The sequence below is a fragment of the Halyomorpha halys genome, unplaced genomic scaffold (genome assembly GCF_000696795.3).
Source record: "Halyomorpha halys isolate HHAL.00 unplaced genomic scaffold, Hhal_1.1 Scaffold1907.1, whole genome shotgun sequence".
Lineage (NCBI taxonomy): Eukaryota > Metazoa > Arthropoda > Insecta > Hemiptera > Pentatomidae > Halyomorpha > Halyomorpha halys.
Window position 1 is genome coordinate 142,091 of NW_027105936.1, and position 17,603 is coordinate 159,693.

Below are 17,603 nucleotides of genomic sequence, written 5' to 3' on the forward strand. Positions count from 1 at the left end.
AATAGAACCCATTAGAAGAAGTACTGGCGTGCTAAATAAATACAGTTCAATACAGAAGATTTCAATATGAGAATTTTGAGAGAAATCCCTATATGAGGAACTTTCCTTGATTAACGAAATCATGAATCGCTTTATTGAAGTATATATTTTCTATTAAGGGAAGAAGATGGTCGGGGTGAGGTCAGCAAAAAAACACGAATAATCTTTTGCTGACCATCTCCTCTTATTAATCTACGATCAGCTATCTACACCTCTTTATATTTTTTACTACATCACTTTCTATCAAAATAAGTGATAAACAGTAAATTTTTATTTCAAGTCCTCCAAACCATTATTACTTGAGTGTACGTCATTGACCCCAAGGTATAGTATAAGTAAGATGAGTTTGCCTTTGGTGAGAGGGGGGAAGTGACCGGTTTACCGTCGTGATAGTAATATCACTATAGGTCTGGCGTGATCTTTAATAGTGCAAGTACTGTCATTGGACCAACTGTCACATTAATTGCCATGTTCAACTGTCATATGTATACGCCTTGACAGTGAACTGTCGTTACATATCAACCTTACCAAATATTATGACGATATGTGGGAAAACATGATTCCTATATATTTTTCCCAAAACTTCATTTTTCACAAAATTTCATCAGCTCCGAGCACTAAAAATGAATCTACCTCAGGCTCCAAAAGCAAATCCATCACAGACTCGGAAAACAAATTTGCCCAAGAACTTAAAATTATATCTGGCCCAGTTCCAAAAAATAATCCATCCAGAGTCCCTAACTCCAATCCACCACAGACCCTAAACAAATTTACTTGAGACTTTAAAATTGTATGAGCCCCAGTCTCCAAAAATAATCAGCCCCAGACACCAAAAACAAATCCGCCCAAGGCCCAAAGATTATATTCATCCTGTGCCTCAAAAATAAATCTATCCCGGGCCCAAAAATAAATAGATCATGGGTCCCAAATAGTCTCGGTACGTCTATGTTCTAAAATTCAATATCTTCAAGGAAAAATGATAACATTTTAGTAACAGAAAAAGTGTCTAATGGATCAACTAAAAAATTAGTTGAAGGACTAGTGCGATAGTGTAAAGCCATTTTACCCGAAATCCCCAATCCCCTACAATTATACCTTAAGCTGAAATAATATAACATTGTGAGTCAGACTCACAGAAAAGAGGAATAATTTTGTCGTAATCTAATTCAAATAAAAATATAATTTAAACGACTATGGTATTATCAATTTTCTTTCCTAATTCTCTTATTCACTCTTAAATCATATTTTCACAATCAAAGTTTCTCATCTTATTTCTTAATTTTTAACATGTTATTATGATGCATATATCTTTATTAAACACGTTAAAAACTTCCTTAATCCTTTATCTATCTGATTTCCTCCAAACTCTTTTAGTCTAAATAGTTTTCAATTTATCATGATCAAACTAATTCACAATATGGCAGTTAAATCAGAATCAAATTCGTATATTATGTGAGAATTCAATTTCAACAAGATCTCATGATGCTTATGTCTTCAGAAAATATGTTAAAACCCTACCTCTCTTAATCCAAGTAAATGGTTAATTTTTCTCAACAAAACTAATTTACAACTCACTACCTAAATCATAATGAAATTCATAATTATTTGAAGTTTCTAACTGATCTTATATAAATAACAATTGAAAACACACTCATAAAAAGGTGAAATTATTTTATCATAGTTAAAGTCAAACAATAATATCTTTAAATAACAATATTTAATTGTTATTTTACTATTTCATATTTTATTTCCAGTTTATTAAGTTAATAAGAGCATACTTATTAGTCAATCAGAGTGAGAACAATCAGTCAAGCATTATAAATACTAAGTAATTTAAAAAGCAGATAAATAAAAATTATAAATCGTTTTAAATCTGATTAATAAAACAAAAAAAATAGATTTAATGAAAATTTAGAACGTTAAAATAGCAGTTAAGATAATTTCCTAAAACCAGCAGAATAAATTTAAAAAAAAGTAGAAAATAATAGTCCTGATTAGCTTGAATGTTTTTAATAATAGTTCAACTAATTGCATAGAGATAGCAGCACAAATCAAGAAAGGATAGGAATAGTAGTTCTACTGCCTGCCGTAAGAGACCAGCACCATCCAAACAACCATTTCCGAAGTCCACATATAGTTTGCAAATATTTTTAATAATAGTTCGACTAACTGCCTAAAGATAGCAGCACAAATCAAGAAATATAGGAAATAGTAGTTTTAATAACTACCGCTAGATGCCAGCACTATTTAAACAGCCATTTCCGAAGTACAGCAGGAAAATTTTATTTGATATTAGGATATTAGGAACTCACAGGAGCTCAACAAGTCCGTCTAACGTTACAATTGTGTTGGAACAAAACTAAAGTATGTTCCAACACAAGTCTTAACTATCTGAACCTATCAGTTGAGCTCCTATAAGTTCCTAATATCCTAATCTAAAATAAAAAATTTCCAGCTATACTTCAGGAATGGCTGTTTGGATGGTGCTGGTCTCTTGCGGCGGTTATTGAAATTACAATTTCTTACTTTTTCTCGATTGGTGCTGCTATCTTTAGTCAGTTGGGAAAACTATTATTAAAATTCGTTGGCAGAATAAATAAGTTATTTCAACTTATTTGTGTTATATTTTCACCGCATCCCCCAACCATCTCCTCCTCGTATCATTAAAAATATTTTCGGAGTATATTTGGACATAGGAAACCGCTGTTTGAATGGTGCTGGCCTTGAACTATTATTTATTGCATTTATTATAGAACTATTATTTATTGCATTTTTTGATTTATACTGCTGTTTTTATGCAATAAGTTGAACTATTATATTAACATTCTCAATTGAAAGATCAGTTAGAAACTGAAAACAATTAAGAATTTAATAATGATTTAAGTAGTGAGTTGTAAATTAGTTTTGTTATCACAAATTAAGCATTTACATGTACAAGACAGGCTTTTAATGTATTTTATGAAAACACAAGTATCATAAGAACTTAAAATTAAAATTTCATATGATAGACCGATTTGGTCTGAATTAACTGCTATGCTGTGAATTAGTTTTTTTATGATAAATTGAAAACAATTTAGATTAAAAGAGTTTGGAGGAAATTAATTTTCTTCAGAAACTCAGGTACACCTCTATTTCCCAATTTTATGAAGAAGATTCCCAAAGATACTACTGAATTTATGGGGTTGGCTTCATTAGACTTTGTTTTAGCCACCTTCAGATTGTTTTAAAATAAAAACTTTCTCTAGAGGTAAAATCTAAGTAGCTGGTAATTCATTTTTATCAAAAGTTTGGGAATCGGTCACCTCTGCCACTTTTCCAGTACCTTTGGGCTATCGATCATAATAGGGGTGGGAAAAACTATATTTAAAAAAAAATTATAAATTTACAAGGATAGAATACACAAAATAAATTAAGTTAAAAAATAGATACAATAAATATAATATGATGAATTAAAGATAAAATAAAGTAATTAGAATGTACTTTATTATTAATGTTTCTATTATATAATTTACACACCTGTGTACCCCTATTTATTTTGTATACTGTATTTTCTTCATCATTTCATATTTTTTGCATCTATTTTTTAACTTCATTTCTTTTGTGTATTCTATCCTTGCAAATTTATAATTTTTTTTTAAATATAGTTTTTCGCACCCCTATTATGTATATTAACATTTAATGGTTGTCTATTTTTAATATTTTCTTTAGTTTTCTATACTGTTTATCTTAAAATTATTTTCAAACTTTACTGTCAATCCCCACTCCTCTCTTTACATCCTGTCAAACACTCATTGTCTCTGACTTCTAGTCTGTTTGGTACATTGATTTTATTCTTATCCTCCTTTTTTTCCCATCTGTTAGTTTGTATTTTAATTTATATTTCTTCTTTTTATCTATTATTAATTCTGTTTCCATTGATTGTCTAAAATGTTCATAATTCTTATTTGGTTTTTACGTTTCATTATACATCTTTTTCATTTTTCTCATTCATTTTTACATCACTTAAGTGTTTGTATCATTTTTTAGCCTTGTAACGTTGGCTCAATATAAATAGTTTAGTCCCTACTTGACGGCACCCGGACCGTCTTCTTTTTCTATTATTATACACAGTAAACCATCTATCTTCCAATAAAAATTAATTCTCTAAATTCACTAAGTTAGTGGTGAGCTTTAACAATCCTGTCCATATTCCTGAATCATCACTCTAAAATTTAATTTTAAGAAGATTTGTAAACCTGAAGTAGCCAATTTGAATCTTACCAGTTATAATAAATTGCCTGAGATTTAATTAACACACCTGGTATCTCTCAACCTGTCTGCGAGATCAAATATAAATTGACAGCAGAGTTCATAAGCCTCTTGAATCCAAGATTGAGATTTTTACAATGCAGCCTGATATTCAATAGGAGGAATATCAAAGGAACAGAGAATATTAGAATTTCATAATCTTCAACAAACATAAATTTATTATGTTGAACAAACAATTTATACAACAGAAAACAATATGTACATAATCATTACAAAAAAAGAAAAAAAAAAGATTTTAAGCAAGACAATTTATATTTAAAATAAATTGGAAACATTGCTGACAACATTTAACAAAACTAATAAAATTCACTAATAAATATACTCAGATAGTTAATGATAAAGATGATATCAATAATAATTTATCAAAAATCTTTCTAAATTGAATGGAAAACTATAACCATTTATATCATGAATAACAAGAATCCCAGGTACATAATAACTGTGATCTATCAATACAAACTTTGAAAACTACATTTATGATAAATTTATTAAAAAATAGTTTTCATTTAACTATGATATAACAGTTAATATTTCAGTTCTTCAAATACAAAGGGCTATGCCCAAAGCACATTTTATAAGAAATATAAAACTAGAAAGTTTATACAAGACTATTTTAATCATTATATGTATATAATCTGATACTTTAATAATCTATCTTAATAAAATAAATACGTATTTACAGCACTTTGGTCTGAATGCCTTTTCAATTAAGCATCAAGAGGTAAATCAAGCAACTTTTTTTTTTTTGATTTGACTAAAGTATAAAAATATCACAGAGCATACTCTATGACAGCAAAGCTTTTATTTTTCTCTTACAAAATAAAATCACACAAATATTGCAATAACAAAATAAAACCTTTTAACATAGGCTGAGATTGATTATATTCCACAATTCAACCATGGAACAGAAAAAAAAATACTAAAATAATGAGATCTCAACACTAAGTCCTACAATCTAAACAAAATTAAAATTCCCTCTGCTTAGATTTATAAATGGTTTGTACATAAGCAGAAAAACTCAACATGAATGTCTTGTCATATCCTTCCATGGAAATAGCTGAACATGATTATTAATTAAAGGCAGGTATTAATTAACCTCAGTAAGATAAAATATTAGAAAATACTTCAAATACAATGCCCGACATGGAATGGCAACATAGAACTTTGTACCACATGTCGATACTATTGCAAGTATGGAAAACATTTATCAGTGTTAACTCCAGTGATAAATCACAAAAATTAATATTTTTACATAAATACAAAATTATACAAATAAAAGAATAACAACTGATGTCTGAAAAAACATTATCTCATAAAATTTAAAACCACTTAGCATTCCCCATAAAAGAGCTAATTTAGTAACAAAATTATAAATTTTTAAAGCAATATCAATGTTGATTTTCATACCAGAGAACCTAAATCGAAATTCAACATTTATAGTAGCTTTGTGCTTTACAAAAATAAAATAATAATAAATTAATAATTATCTTGTTAAACCAGATAAAATAAATTAGATGTATATACTTATTTATACAATAGAATTCTTCAAATATGTTAAATATAATCACATTTACTTACTCCTAAAAATAAATCAAGTCATTGACCAAAAATTGACGGCAAATGTTTTCCAGTGATAATCCTTTATACAATATATTGATCATCATGAGAAAATTTTTGTTGGGAAACAATTTTATTTATAATTGCTTAGTTTATATTATTTTAAACAGGAAATTTCTGTACAAATAAATTAAACTCCTAAAAGTAGGAGAACTGAAGGGAAATTGTAAAACAGTCTACTACCTTTCAAAGCAAAAAATACATAAAATTGTTTTACACTAACTATAAAAGATAATAATGTTACATATTGTACTTATTGAAATTCAAGTTTTATTTAATAACTATATCAAACCTCCAGAAAAATATTACTATTTCAATTTATCCAACTACAGGTAAAAGTAATCAAACTTTCCATTTGAGAACTAACAGAATGATATGTACAAAGAAATATTATTTTACAAAAAAATGATTTTCAAAGAGATTTTTTCATATTATTTCTTCTGAATGCTGTTTCATAAGGCAACCTTTGGGTTAGAATAGCAGACATTATAAATTCTGCTCCATAAATACCAATATTTGCACGAATCACATCGCTAACTAAATGAAAATCATTAGATACAGTAATTATAATGTATGAATTAGAATCGAGTTCTTGAATTTGCTTTAGGGATTTTCGCTGTTTTTCAACAATCCCACCAGCACAAATAACCATCTCAGTCAAAGCTGATCGAGAAGGTATAACACCAGGAGTAATATAAAAAACTTTTCCAGCAAATAAACGAGACCTATCAGGATTAGACAAGATTTTCATTATATTACAATTATGTTTCTTTTCAAATTCTGGATCATCTATCATATATGGTTGTTCATCTAAAAATTGACTACTATTAAAACTATCATTTAACCAATTAATATTAACTATATATCTACACACTGACAAAGCACACATAAACTTCAACGTTCTTTGTAACTTATAAACAACTAAATGAGTCGCTTCCCTACAGTTTTTAGCTATGACTCCACCTAAATGCAATACTTTCTTTTCACCATCCGCTGGGGTAGTGGTAGGGCCAGAAAATAAAACTATTGCTTTCGGCATACCAATAAGAGGCAAGGTGCTTTCGATAGGAAACATATTTTCTTGCTCAATACCTCCCATATTTGTCGGGCTAGCAACACGAGGTCTTTTCCTTTTGGGCCCTACTATCCCACTTGCTTTTGCTCGGTCATAACACTCTTGAGTTACCTGAATAGGAACCTTCCAGGCTCCCATCAAATGAGGAACTAAAGTATAATCAATACGAAATGGGTTACCAATATTGAACTGCTGATATTTAGGATTTTCAGGATGCTGTAAACAGGAATAATGTCCAAATAAAACTTCATTAAGCCACTGGACATTAACCACAGACCTTCCCCATTCTCTAGCTTTTTTATATTTTTCACCTTCAGGCCTCCTGCAGACTAATATATTGTTGTGAGAAGTATAATAACTTGTCATTTTTGCACCAACAGCTTCTATCATTTTTTTCACTCTCGTTCTTTCTTCTCCTTCAAATCCAGAATGACTAATTATCAAATTCCTGCAAGGTTTTTCATCACTGAAAGGAGTAGGGAAGTGAAGAGCAAGCCATGGAGGTAAAACTTGCTGTTTTATCATAATATCACTCAACCATTCAGCAGTGACACATCTTTTACCATCTCTTATACCTTGTTGAACTAAAGGATGTTTCTGTGTCTGACAAAGTATATGGGTAACTCTTAATGAATAGGTCAATTCTGTTTCACCTCCATTCTCTAGTATAATTCGTCTCCACATTGTGACATCAAAGCCAGATCTATCATATTCCATGATTAAAAAAACACAACCAAGTAAGAACATATCTGGAGGCAGTTTAAGATTAGGACTGTGACCGTAAAACTGTGGCCTATGATGATGATTAGTAGGTGGTGTCCCTGAAGCACTTTTCTGTAAAACAGCTGCTACTCTTAGTGCGGTTTGGGCAAATGCTGCAGGTTTAGATATACCTGCAGAAGGCACTATTTCAGAAGAACGCAAACCAATGTTATTATTTACATTTCCTAATGTTGTTCTTTGAAATGGTAACTGAGCTACTTGCGGTGGTGGAGGAGGTGGCAAAGGTGCCTGGTGCTGAGCTGTCATCATTCTTAACTGCCCAGCTGCAGAACCATCAGTACTAGTTGAACCCGTCTGTAATCTAATACTAAGCATATTAGCTAAAGCTGTTTTAGTTTTGGCATTAACAACTAACCCTTGTTGTGTTTGTTGTTGACCATTTACTCCAAATAATTCATTAGAACCTGTATCCGGTGTTTCCTGATGTTGAGGAATAAGAACGCTTGGCTGAGGAGTAGGAGCAGGGGGAGGTGGAATCGTTGCTTGATTAGAATAAAGAGGCATTCTGGGTCCTGCGGCTGGGGGCTGATGTTGTTTTTGGAGTTGCAACTGCTGGATCCTCTGAATTTGTAATTGTTGCTGTCTCATGTTCAACAATTGTTGTTGTTGTTGTTGAGTTGGTGTTACAGGTTGTTGCGTAACTGTTTGAATATTATTTTCTTGCTGCCATTGTTGTTGTTGTGTTGGCTGAGATACAACATTTACAGGCAGCCTTTGGTGCTGAACTGTTTGCAAAGGTGGAGCTCTAATTATACCAGCAGTAGGTTGAGGCTGCTGCTGTACTAAAACTGGTCTACTATTTTGCTGAATGACAATTTGGTTATGCCTTTGTTGCTGTAACCATTGAATTTGATGCTGTGGATTTAAACCAGGTGGCATTTGTCCACGAATAACAGCAGCTTGGGGCTGAGGTTGGGCTCCTTGTGGCTGATTAGCTCGTACACCAAACTGAATTTGGTTTTGTTCTATCACGCCTCTGTTTTGTTGCTGTGCTTGCAATTGCCTTTGAAGAACAAGCTGCCGTTGTTTTTGGACACGCTGAAGAAAAATTGCTCTTTGCTGAGGATCCATCTGTTGCAACTGGGCATGCGTCTGTGCATCCATTTGAATAAACTGACGAGTGGCGCCTTGTGCTTGGGGTTGTTGCATCCATGTGATCTGCCTTGGCTGTGCTTGAGGATTTATAATTTGTTGCCTGTTTTGGGCATATTGCGGTTGTTGTTGCCATGTAAACTGAGCTTGAGGTTTATTTTCATATTGGGATTGCACTAAATGTGGAGGGGCTTCCCTAACAATAAATTGCTGCTGTTGCTGAACAGGTTTCTGCTGTTGGTGAACAATTTGTTGAGTTCGGTTGATAAGTTGCTGAGTCTGACTTGTAATAAATTGTTGACTTTCATGCTGGTTTTGAGGTGAAAGTAACATAGTTTGTTGTCCTAAAGCTTGTTGTTGCTGTTGCTGATGAGCTTGAAGCTGTTGATGAATCAACTGCTGTTGGGTTTGCTGTAGTGGTGTTTGTGTTCGCCACTGAGGAGTACCTTGAATTGGCTGCTGAAGCCTTTGTTGTTGTTGCTGCTGCTGCTGCTGAAGGATGATCTGTGTCTTTTGCTGAATTGTCGCATGCTGGATAACTGCAGGTGGTTTTAACTGTATCAAGTTTTGAGACATTGATTGAACTGATTGCTGCATTGCAGTTGGTGTTACAGGTAGCTTAATTTCTTCCTTAATTTCCATTCCACCACTCATTGTGGAAATTGTAAAATTCTGTGAAGTCGCAGGCATTGAAGTACTATTAGCTGTCGATTGCTGGTTCCAAGGCATTCTTTGTTTCAGTTGTTCTAACAATTCATTACTTAATTTAGGAGTTGATTGTTCCTCTTTTGGAACAGCTTCATCATCAGCAAATCCTGTAATATGAGCAGTTGAAAAACTACTAGATAGTTCTGAAACTTTTCGTTCAATCCGAGGTACAACTATCAGTCTAGGATGAAAAGTTGTTTCATCTACCTTAGTTTTTTGAATAATACAAGTAGTTACCCAATCAGGTGTCACAATGTGGATAGAACAGTTTTCTTGAGTCATTAAATGATTGTACTTGACACCTTCTGCTTTCCCAGCAATTAAATGAGTTGTTTTACTGTTGAGGTTTAAGGAAAAAGTGCCTCCATTAAATGTAATCATTGCCCATAACATGGAGCTATCTTCTTTAGAAACTTGGGAAATACAAACAGATACACCTGTAAACAACATATTCTCGGCAGCTATAAATGGTTTAATAGGAAGAAGCTTTCCACATTTTTTTGATAGTTGCACCCAATCAACAACTACAGCTGGGATTTCATACAAATCTTTGGCATCCGCAATATCAGTATCAAATGGATCATCACCAACGATGCAATGAGTTAAATGATCAGAAAAATAATTAGATCCCTCAGCCCCTCCTTCTTTCAAAATGTTAATGATTTCTTCAGAAACATTTCCTGTGATCTTATATTTAATGTTAGCAAAAATATTTGCACTACTGGAAGTGGTAGCTGTTTGATTAGTAGAGGAACTCTCTTCCGACATATTTTAACAATCTAAACACTACATTGATGTTAAATAATTAAGTTTTGCTATAATATATGAGATTTATGTAGTTGCGGTTCATAAAAAAAACACTTCAAACAAACTAAAGTAAAACTGTAACACTACCACCTCCTTAACTCAACCAAACCAGACTAACCTGCCTACCGACCTTTTGTAAACTCCCGCAAAAATATCGATAGTTATTTAAAGGTTGTTGAAAATTTGGAAAAGTGGTTTAATATAGCGACATAAGCAAAATAAATTCTATGGCATGATAAATATATATAGTAATAATTACTTTTAAATATAAAAAGCTGTTTTAAATGTTTAATTTGTTCAAGATATCAATTCAATTCTTTTACACTAACGCGATCTATCAGCACCATTTGAAATTTGATCTTCACAATTGATAATATATCTATGTAAACAAGTACTTATTTTCATGTTATGAACTTAAATTTTAAAATATTTTTTTATTATATATAGAAATGAATGAGTCAGTAACGTGTAATTTCTTTCTCCCGTTAATGTTTTTATATTCATAATTATTGAAGAACAACTTGCTGATTATATACTCATTTTACAATATGTTATTTCAAAATTAACTCCAATTGAGTTATAAAAATATCAGAGTTATAAACATTCCTATGTTATTACTACTTTTTTTATTTGTTTCTAATTACTTGATTATATAATATTATACACACATAAAGAAATGTGAGTGTATTTTACTTTAGGAGTATTATATCAAAATAATTGCCAAGGACTATATGAAAGTCATTTTCAAAAGATTATGAAAATTAGAGTTTCTGACAATCTAAATTTGAATTAATGTATTGGTCATAAATGATTATTTATCATATAAAAATAATTTTTAAATCCAATTAATCATAAAACAATATTTGTTTTTAAAAATGCATGTGGATGGGTTATTTTGGCCAGGAAAAAACAAAGAGGAACAGAAAAAAAAGTAAACTAAATAGGGTAAAATGTAAAAAATAAAGATTTTAACCAGTTTTTTAATAATTGTTCATTCTAGAACAAGTAAGGAAATCATGAAGTCTGTTGTAGAGCACAGCTCTAGAGGACAAAAAAAGTATGGTTATTTAAGGTTTAGACACTTAAGATACATGGTTATCAATTTCTTTTGTATTTAATAATCATATCTATAGTCACTGCTATCCTTTCCTTACTTATTTTCTTCAGATGGCTTAAGGTAAGAAACTTAATAAAAGCAATTTCCCTTCATGTAAAAGTAAAACAAATAATTAATAATTCCGCTGTCTATTGAATTTTTCACTTGTTTCTCATCGAATAGTTGTTTTTAAAAAAACTCTAAGATTTAACTTTTGAGGAAATTGATTTAAAAGAATTCAACTTTATATCAAAACTCATTTTATGTTACTATTCAATTAAACTGTATGTTGTTATGTATATGTCCATTCCTAATGAGCCATTCTTCTTTTACGTTAATATTTCATTAAATGATAGGATGTTTGAAAATATCTTTTTTATTTTTTTGTTAGTAAGATAGGTTATTATTGCATAGAGGTCAAAAAGAATATGGATATGTTAGCCCCTAAGCCTGAATATTTTAATCACGATTTAATAACATAGTTTGATTAATTAAACAGAAATGTTATCATATAAAACAAGGATGTTCTGAATCAAATGTCTATCACAATGGGTTTGACTTAATTGTTGATAACAATTTAACTACAAAATGTTAAATACTGCTCTTAAAATATTAATGTAAAGCAGAGGGAATATATATATTATGTTAGAAATTTATTTCATAAATGATGGAATGAATATAACAGGGGTTTTTATCTTCCTCTCTCACTAAACTTATAACTCTCTTCAGCATTTGTTTTGATCTATGGTAGATCCATTTACTTCATTATTGAAAAATGAATGAGTATGAAAGAGATGAAAATAAGAAGTTAGGACTTTTTTTTTTGTACGATCCAATAAGTATAAGCTTAATACATTAAGAGTATTACAATAATTAACATATTAAGAGGAGTGAATTAAATAGGCAAGTAAAATATAAAATTTCTTTAATATTAAGGTAAAAAACATAGGCTTTGTTTATGTACCACGATTAACAAACAAACATTTTATAAGATAATTATAAATAAATTTTGACTCATTACAAATAAGTTTAAAAAACATCATTCATTAATAAAACAAATGTATTTTCTAAATAAACTTTATATTATGAAATAATTTCTTTCATTATTTTAATGATCCATAGTGCGTTTACTACGTTTTTACAAAACTACCACACATACAATATACTACAAATAAAAACTAATAACAGTTTTTGTATAATACAGTTTGTACAGTTTTGTATAATACAGTTTTGTATAATAAGTTATATATAAAAATATACACATATATCTACAATTAATACGATCAATAACAATAAGTTAATTAGTAACATCTTTAAGAGTGTTTGTATGCAAAGCTGGATCTTCAAAAAGAAGGGGTCTTCTCTTGAATTCCTTCTCCTTTTCAGTCTTGATTATATATTAAGGAAACTATGTATATAGGGATTGATTTATTTGAATATTAAAGTAAAATATACCTAAACCAATTTAAAAATTTATAGATGTTAAATAATAAAAAAAAACATGTTTGGTCTCTAATGCGAACATAAAAATGTTTTAATTAATGGAATATAGTCCAGGTGCGGTCAAATTAAACTCAAATAGTAATATTTTGTACTATTTTTATTTGAGCCATGTTTCGCCCCATGTGCTGGGCTTCGTCAAGGCTAAAAAAGTAGTCTTCCAGCATGTCACAAAACACACGAGGCCCTCAAGATACAAACACGTAACAACAATCTCCGCCGCAGTGCTCGCCTTAAATCTTCCAACTTGAAATGTTTTACTTTTTATATATAAGAAGATGCCAAGGTTGTGGTAAAAAAGGAACAAATAGTTTCTAACTATTTAATGTCCGAATTTTCGCCCCACTTTGCAGGGCTGTTCAAAGCAATAGGTCAAACAGACATTGACAATAATCGATTGTCATTAAGTTTTACTTTTTGTTGTAACAGAAAAACTATTTCACTCAAATCAAATTTTAAGAGTAAAAGACTTTAAATTGAAATATGCTAGTGATTGTTTACTTTTGTTCATTTATAAATGAAAAACATAGTAAGAGGAAGCATTGCAACTGCGAACATTTTCAAAACAGAGTTTTCAACAGAAATATACATTTTCAGGTTCTCTCCCAATAACTAAGTTTCACACAAAAGTGTGTGTGAATGTGCACAACCTAACTTAAAAACAAAAAGCTGTATGAAACTGAGATTAGGTTCTTTAGGTACATATTTTTTCATTAAAATTGACTTGCAAGAAGTGTTACTTCAAAGTGCTAATTTCGCCCTTTTTTCTTTTTACCATTTTCTTGAAAATAGCTCAAACAATTTCAAGTCAATAAAACAATTAGCATATTATGTCAATGTAGAATTGAATGGTATTTAACATCAACAAGAACTAATTATCATAAAAATAATCTGGCAAGGCTCAAATGTCTAATTTTCAAAATAGCTTTTGTTACAGTTGTAATGTTACGATATTGAACACTGACGATATCTGTGTAGATAGATAGGGATGATGTGCAGTGGGGAACGGTGGAGGGGAGAGTGGAATGGGGATTGGGCAGTGTGTGGCAGAAGTACAGACAGAAGAGGTGGGTGTACTGCAGACTTTAACATTTTCGGTTCGTTCTGGATAGCGAGAGCTTGTCAAGTGTTGTCTTTATACTTCTTGGGAATGTGAGATGGTGGCCGAAAGGAGATAGCTCACAACCCTGTGTTCTGGCAGGAGTAGACACAAGGACTTTGTGGGGTTTGCCTCAGCCGCACTTTTGCATATGATTTAAGATAAAGGTATGTTTACCCTTGGGAAAGGGTCACCAATCCCATGTCCTGTCTACGAGTTACCTCCGATAGGAAGATGGGCTTCACAAACTCAAAGGAGTGTGGGGAGAATGATATGGAGTCCTCTGTTATGAGTGATTGGCCATTTCTGGTCATTCATACAATTACTGACCATACTCGATGTAGCTTAATTTCCTAATGGCTACCAGGGTAGGGCCAAAAAGGGCCAGGACCCCCAAGAGTAATAATATGGACATAATGCATTGTTAAAAAGCCAAAGATTATAGTAACATTTAAAGTCGTAAGAGGTAATAGAGAGTAATGAAAAATGCATAATAAACCGAATTTACAGATACTTGTTTTTATGGTTGTTATAACATCAGTTTTTACAATTTTTAATATAAATATAAAATAAAAAAAATTTAATTTTTAAAAAATCTTACTGTGGAAATAACTTTATTTTATGTACTCCTATTTCTTCTAAGAAACAGAATGTTAATGCATATCTCCTTAAACATATTAGTTGATTGTTAATGACCTTTCTTAAAATATATTTCCCTTTTTCTTCATCTGTTAATTATAAAATGTTTTCCTCATTTATATTTATTACTACTTTATTTAGTATATTTATTACCATCAACAATGATAGATTAATTATTTTAAATACAAAAAATTGAAGGTATTTAAGAGGACTGTTTATGAAAATTTGGCATTTAAGCCCTGTCAAACTATTAATAAGGTTAGGCCAAGCTTATATTAATCATTATTTAATAGTATAATGATAAACAAAGTTCAGTCAAAATTGTCAAAACCATTTTGGAGTAAATTGTAAATAAGTGATACCTACGATGTAAAGTGACACTATATAAAGTGATATCAAAGTTTTAATTTCTTTTATAATAATCTTTATAAAAGAAATTCCCAAAAATATTGACTCAAATTTAACATATTCTTATTAAATTATTAAGAATAAGTTTTTATTTTATAAAAACAATAATATTCTATTAAGCTGGTAATCACATTGTTTACTAAATCAATGCACTAATAGAGAAAAATCAATTCTCCCATTAGGCTAAAGAAGTAAAAACCTGAAAAGTTAAAACAAGGTTAACCAAAGATTATTAATAATTGATAAGAAAAAAGGATATCTGTGAAGAAGTTTGAAAAGGCCAGTTCCAATCTGCATCGGTATTCCCATTATAATAGATTCTGATACACCTGCATTAACAAAAAAACAATAATGAAGATTCTTTAATAAGAAACAAATATTAATCAAATAATGTAATTTATAATAACACCTCACCTGTTATAGCATCAGTTTGACCGTAATATGCAGCATCGAATAGGTGATCAGCAGTTTTTTCAAACTAAAAAAAAAAAAAGTCAATAATCAGGATAAAAATCATGAGGAGTAGAGCTACGTTCTGTTAATAAGGTAGTATTTTCCTCTTGTCTTTGTTTGGAAAACTGAAAAAGTAGTTTAATTTTTTTTCATTAATGTTTGAAAAACTGCGAACAAAATGGTGGAGATTGGGGGAGAGAAAAAAATTCAAGACCTACAAAAGGCACCTCTCTAACACAAAGTCAATTCACATACAAATTTTCAATCCTCTAACTAATTCAATTTTTAAAGTCTGTTGTGGTACATAAAACTATAAAAACAAAAAAAAAATAAATGTAAAGATTGAAATTTTGACTGAAATTCAACCCCATTTTCATGGTATTGTTCAGTCTACAAATTGCCCCTTTATAACAAATTTCAACTCTTTTAGTAAAAAATATAGTTATCAGGCATCCCCAAAACCAGGCCTACAAATCACCACACTATATCTATACACAGTGTAGCACTGTAGGTCCTATGGCTCGAACAGGATACCATGCTTTAATATTCTTATTTATATGATTTTCATGAAGGACTATATTATATCTAGATACAATATTATTCATATTGAAATATAAAAGAACTTTCTGTAGCAAAAGAATTTTAGAACCTTTACTCTCTTAGACTTCAGAAAAGTATAGAAGCAAATGTTAAATAGTTATATAATGAAAATAAAAATAACTGATAGTTTCAGAGTAAAGAAACAACTTCAGAAATTTTTAATACTTTAAATTTTGTTTATAATAGTATTTGGGTTTTTTTGGAATTAGACTGCATTATATCTCCTACTGAAGAGACTTTTGTAAAATTTATGGTGCCAAAAAAACTAAGTTGGAAGCAATATTAAACATACTTGAAATGTTTTACAATACTCTAAAGACAACAAAAAGTTCTTCAAAATGGCTGACCTCCAGACACGCTCTAAACCAACCAGCAGCATATTACAAATTATTCAGGTTGGGCATAAAAACATTAAGCCAGTTTTACAAGCAAAATAAAATATTTTAAAGCCTAAGGCAACGATCAATTTCATTTCACTTAAAATGAAAAAAAAAAAAAGAATAATTTAAAATAAATATGCTGACAGTTGTGGAACGATAAATAAAATCAATACACATCTGAAATCGTAATCTCAGACAAACCTTCTTCATGAGTTAACCAATTTAGCACAATAGAACATATTGAGTGAATAACCCTATTATAGCTCTAATTCTTACCGAAGCTAAATTAAGAACAGATTCCTTCATTTTTGCGAGACCCTGGCGAGTGATCCCTAGGACTTCTCCCCTGCAAGTCATAAGATCAGCGACCAACATTGGGTGCCTATGGTCTATAGACATGCCGTGGTTTTCCATAACAAGTTTTATTTCTGACATGATCGTAGACCTAAAACAGACAATAAAAGAATACACTTAATTTTGGTACCCAAAATTTTTATAGATTTTGTACCATTAATTTGTTTGTTTAAGAAGTTTCAAATTTAAAATAATTACTTCAAATCGTTTCTTATACTTCCACAACAAAAATACTTCTACGTTATCTATGATTTTGCTATGGTAAATGGACTATGAATTTTCAATACCTTGCTGCTTCAATCCCAAGAGTAGAGAAGACCTGGTATGTATTATTTGAGCTGCATTTTGTTCCCTTAATACCTCTAGTGGCCATAACATCCCTCAAATTATCTCCTAAAAACAAAAGTGTATATATATAGTATTGATGATATATAAGTATATATATAGTATTGATGATATATAAGTATATATATATATAGGGTGTTTTTTTAAGCCCGATAGAACTTGAAATTGTAAAAAATAACACAAAAAATTAAATTGTAATCAAAATTTTTTTTTTATTCGAAAGATCAATACGTGACATTAACATTTGAAAATGATTTCGGGCATATGGGCACCACGGCTGTTCTTGACGAAGCGCATTCT

The 17,603-nt window shown here is 30.5% G+C and overlaps 2 protein-coding genes across 3 annotated transcripts in view; both read right to left on the reverse strand.

Moving 5' to 3' along the window:
- Positions 1–4,613: 4,613 nt before the first annotated feature.
- Positions 4,614–10,544, reverse strand: LOC106690848 (PAX transcription activation domain interacting protein). Its single transcript, XM_014436429.3, has one exon. The coding sequence runs from the start codon at positions 10,388–10,390 to the stop codon at positions 6,377–6,379; it is 4,014 nt and encodes a 1,337-aa protein (XP_014291915.1). The 5' UTR covers positions 10,391–10,544; the 3' UTR covers positions 4,614–6,376.
- A 1,889-nt stretch (positions 10,545–12,433) lies between these two features.
- Polr3A (RNA polymerase III subunit A) overlaps positions 12,434–17,603 on the reverse strand; it is a 20,216-nt gene continuing 15,046 nt past the window's right edge. For both annotated transcript variants that reach the window (XM_014436427.3, XM_067053585.1), the window contains 5 exons: positions 17,246–17,351; positions 16,881–17,049; positions 15,586–15,649; positions 15,431–15,500; positions 12,434–12,913 (listed from right to left, as the gene is read on the reverse strand). In XM_014436427.3, coding sequence (XP_014291913.1) covers positions 12,823–12,913; positions 15,431–15,500; positions 15,586–15,649; positions 16,881–17,049; positions 17,246–17,351 — 500 coding nt within the window. In that variant the 3' untranslated portion in view covers positions 12,434–12,822. The remainder of the gene's footprint in view (positions 12,914–15,430; positions 15,501–15,585; positions 15,650–16,880; positions 17,050–17,245; positions 17,352–17,603) is intronic.

Bases quoted from the DNA above. Each gene is read 5' to 3' on its own strand.
- LOC106690848 (XM_014436429.3), bottom strand. From the start codon at position 10,390: ATGTCGGAAGAGAGTTCCTCTACTAATCAAACAGCTACCACTTCCAGT.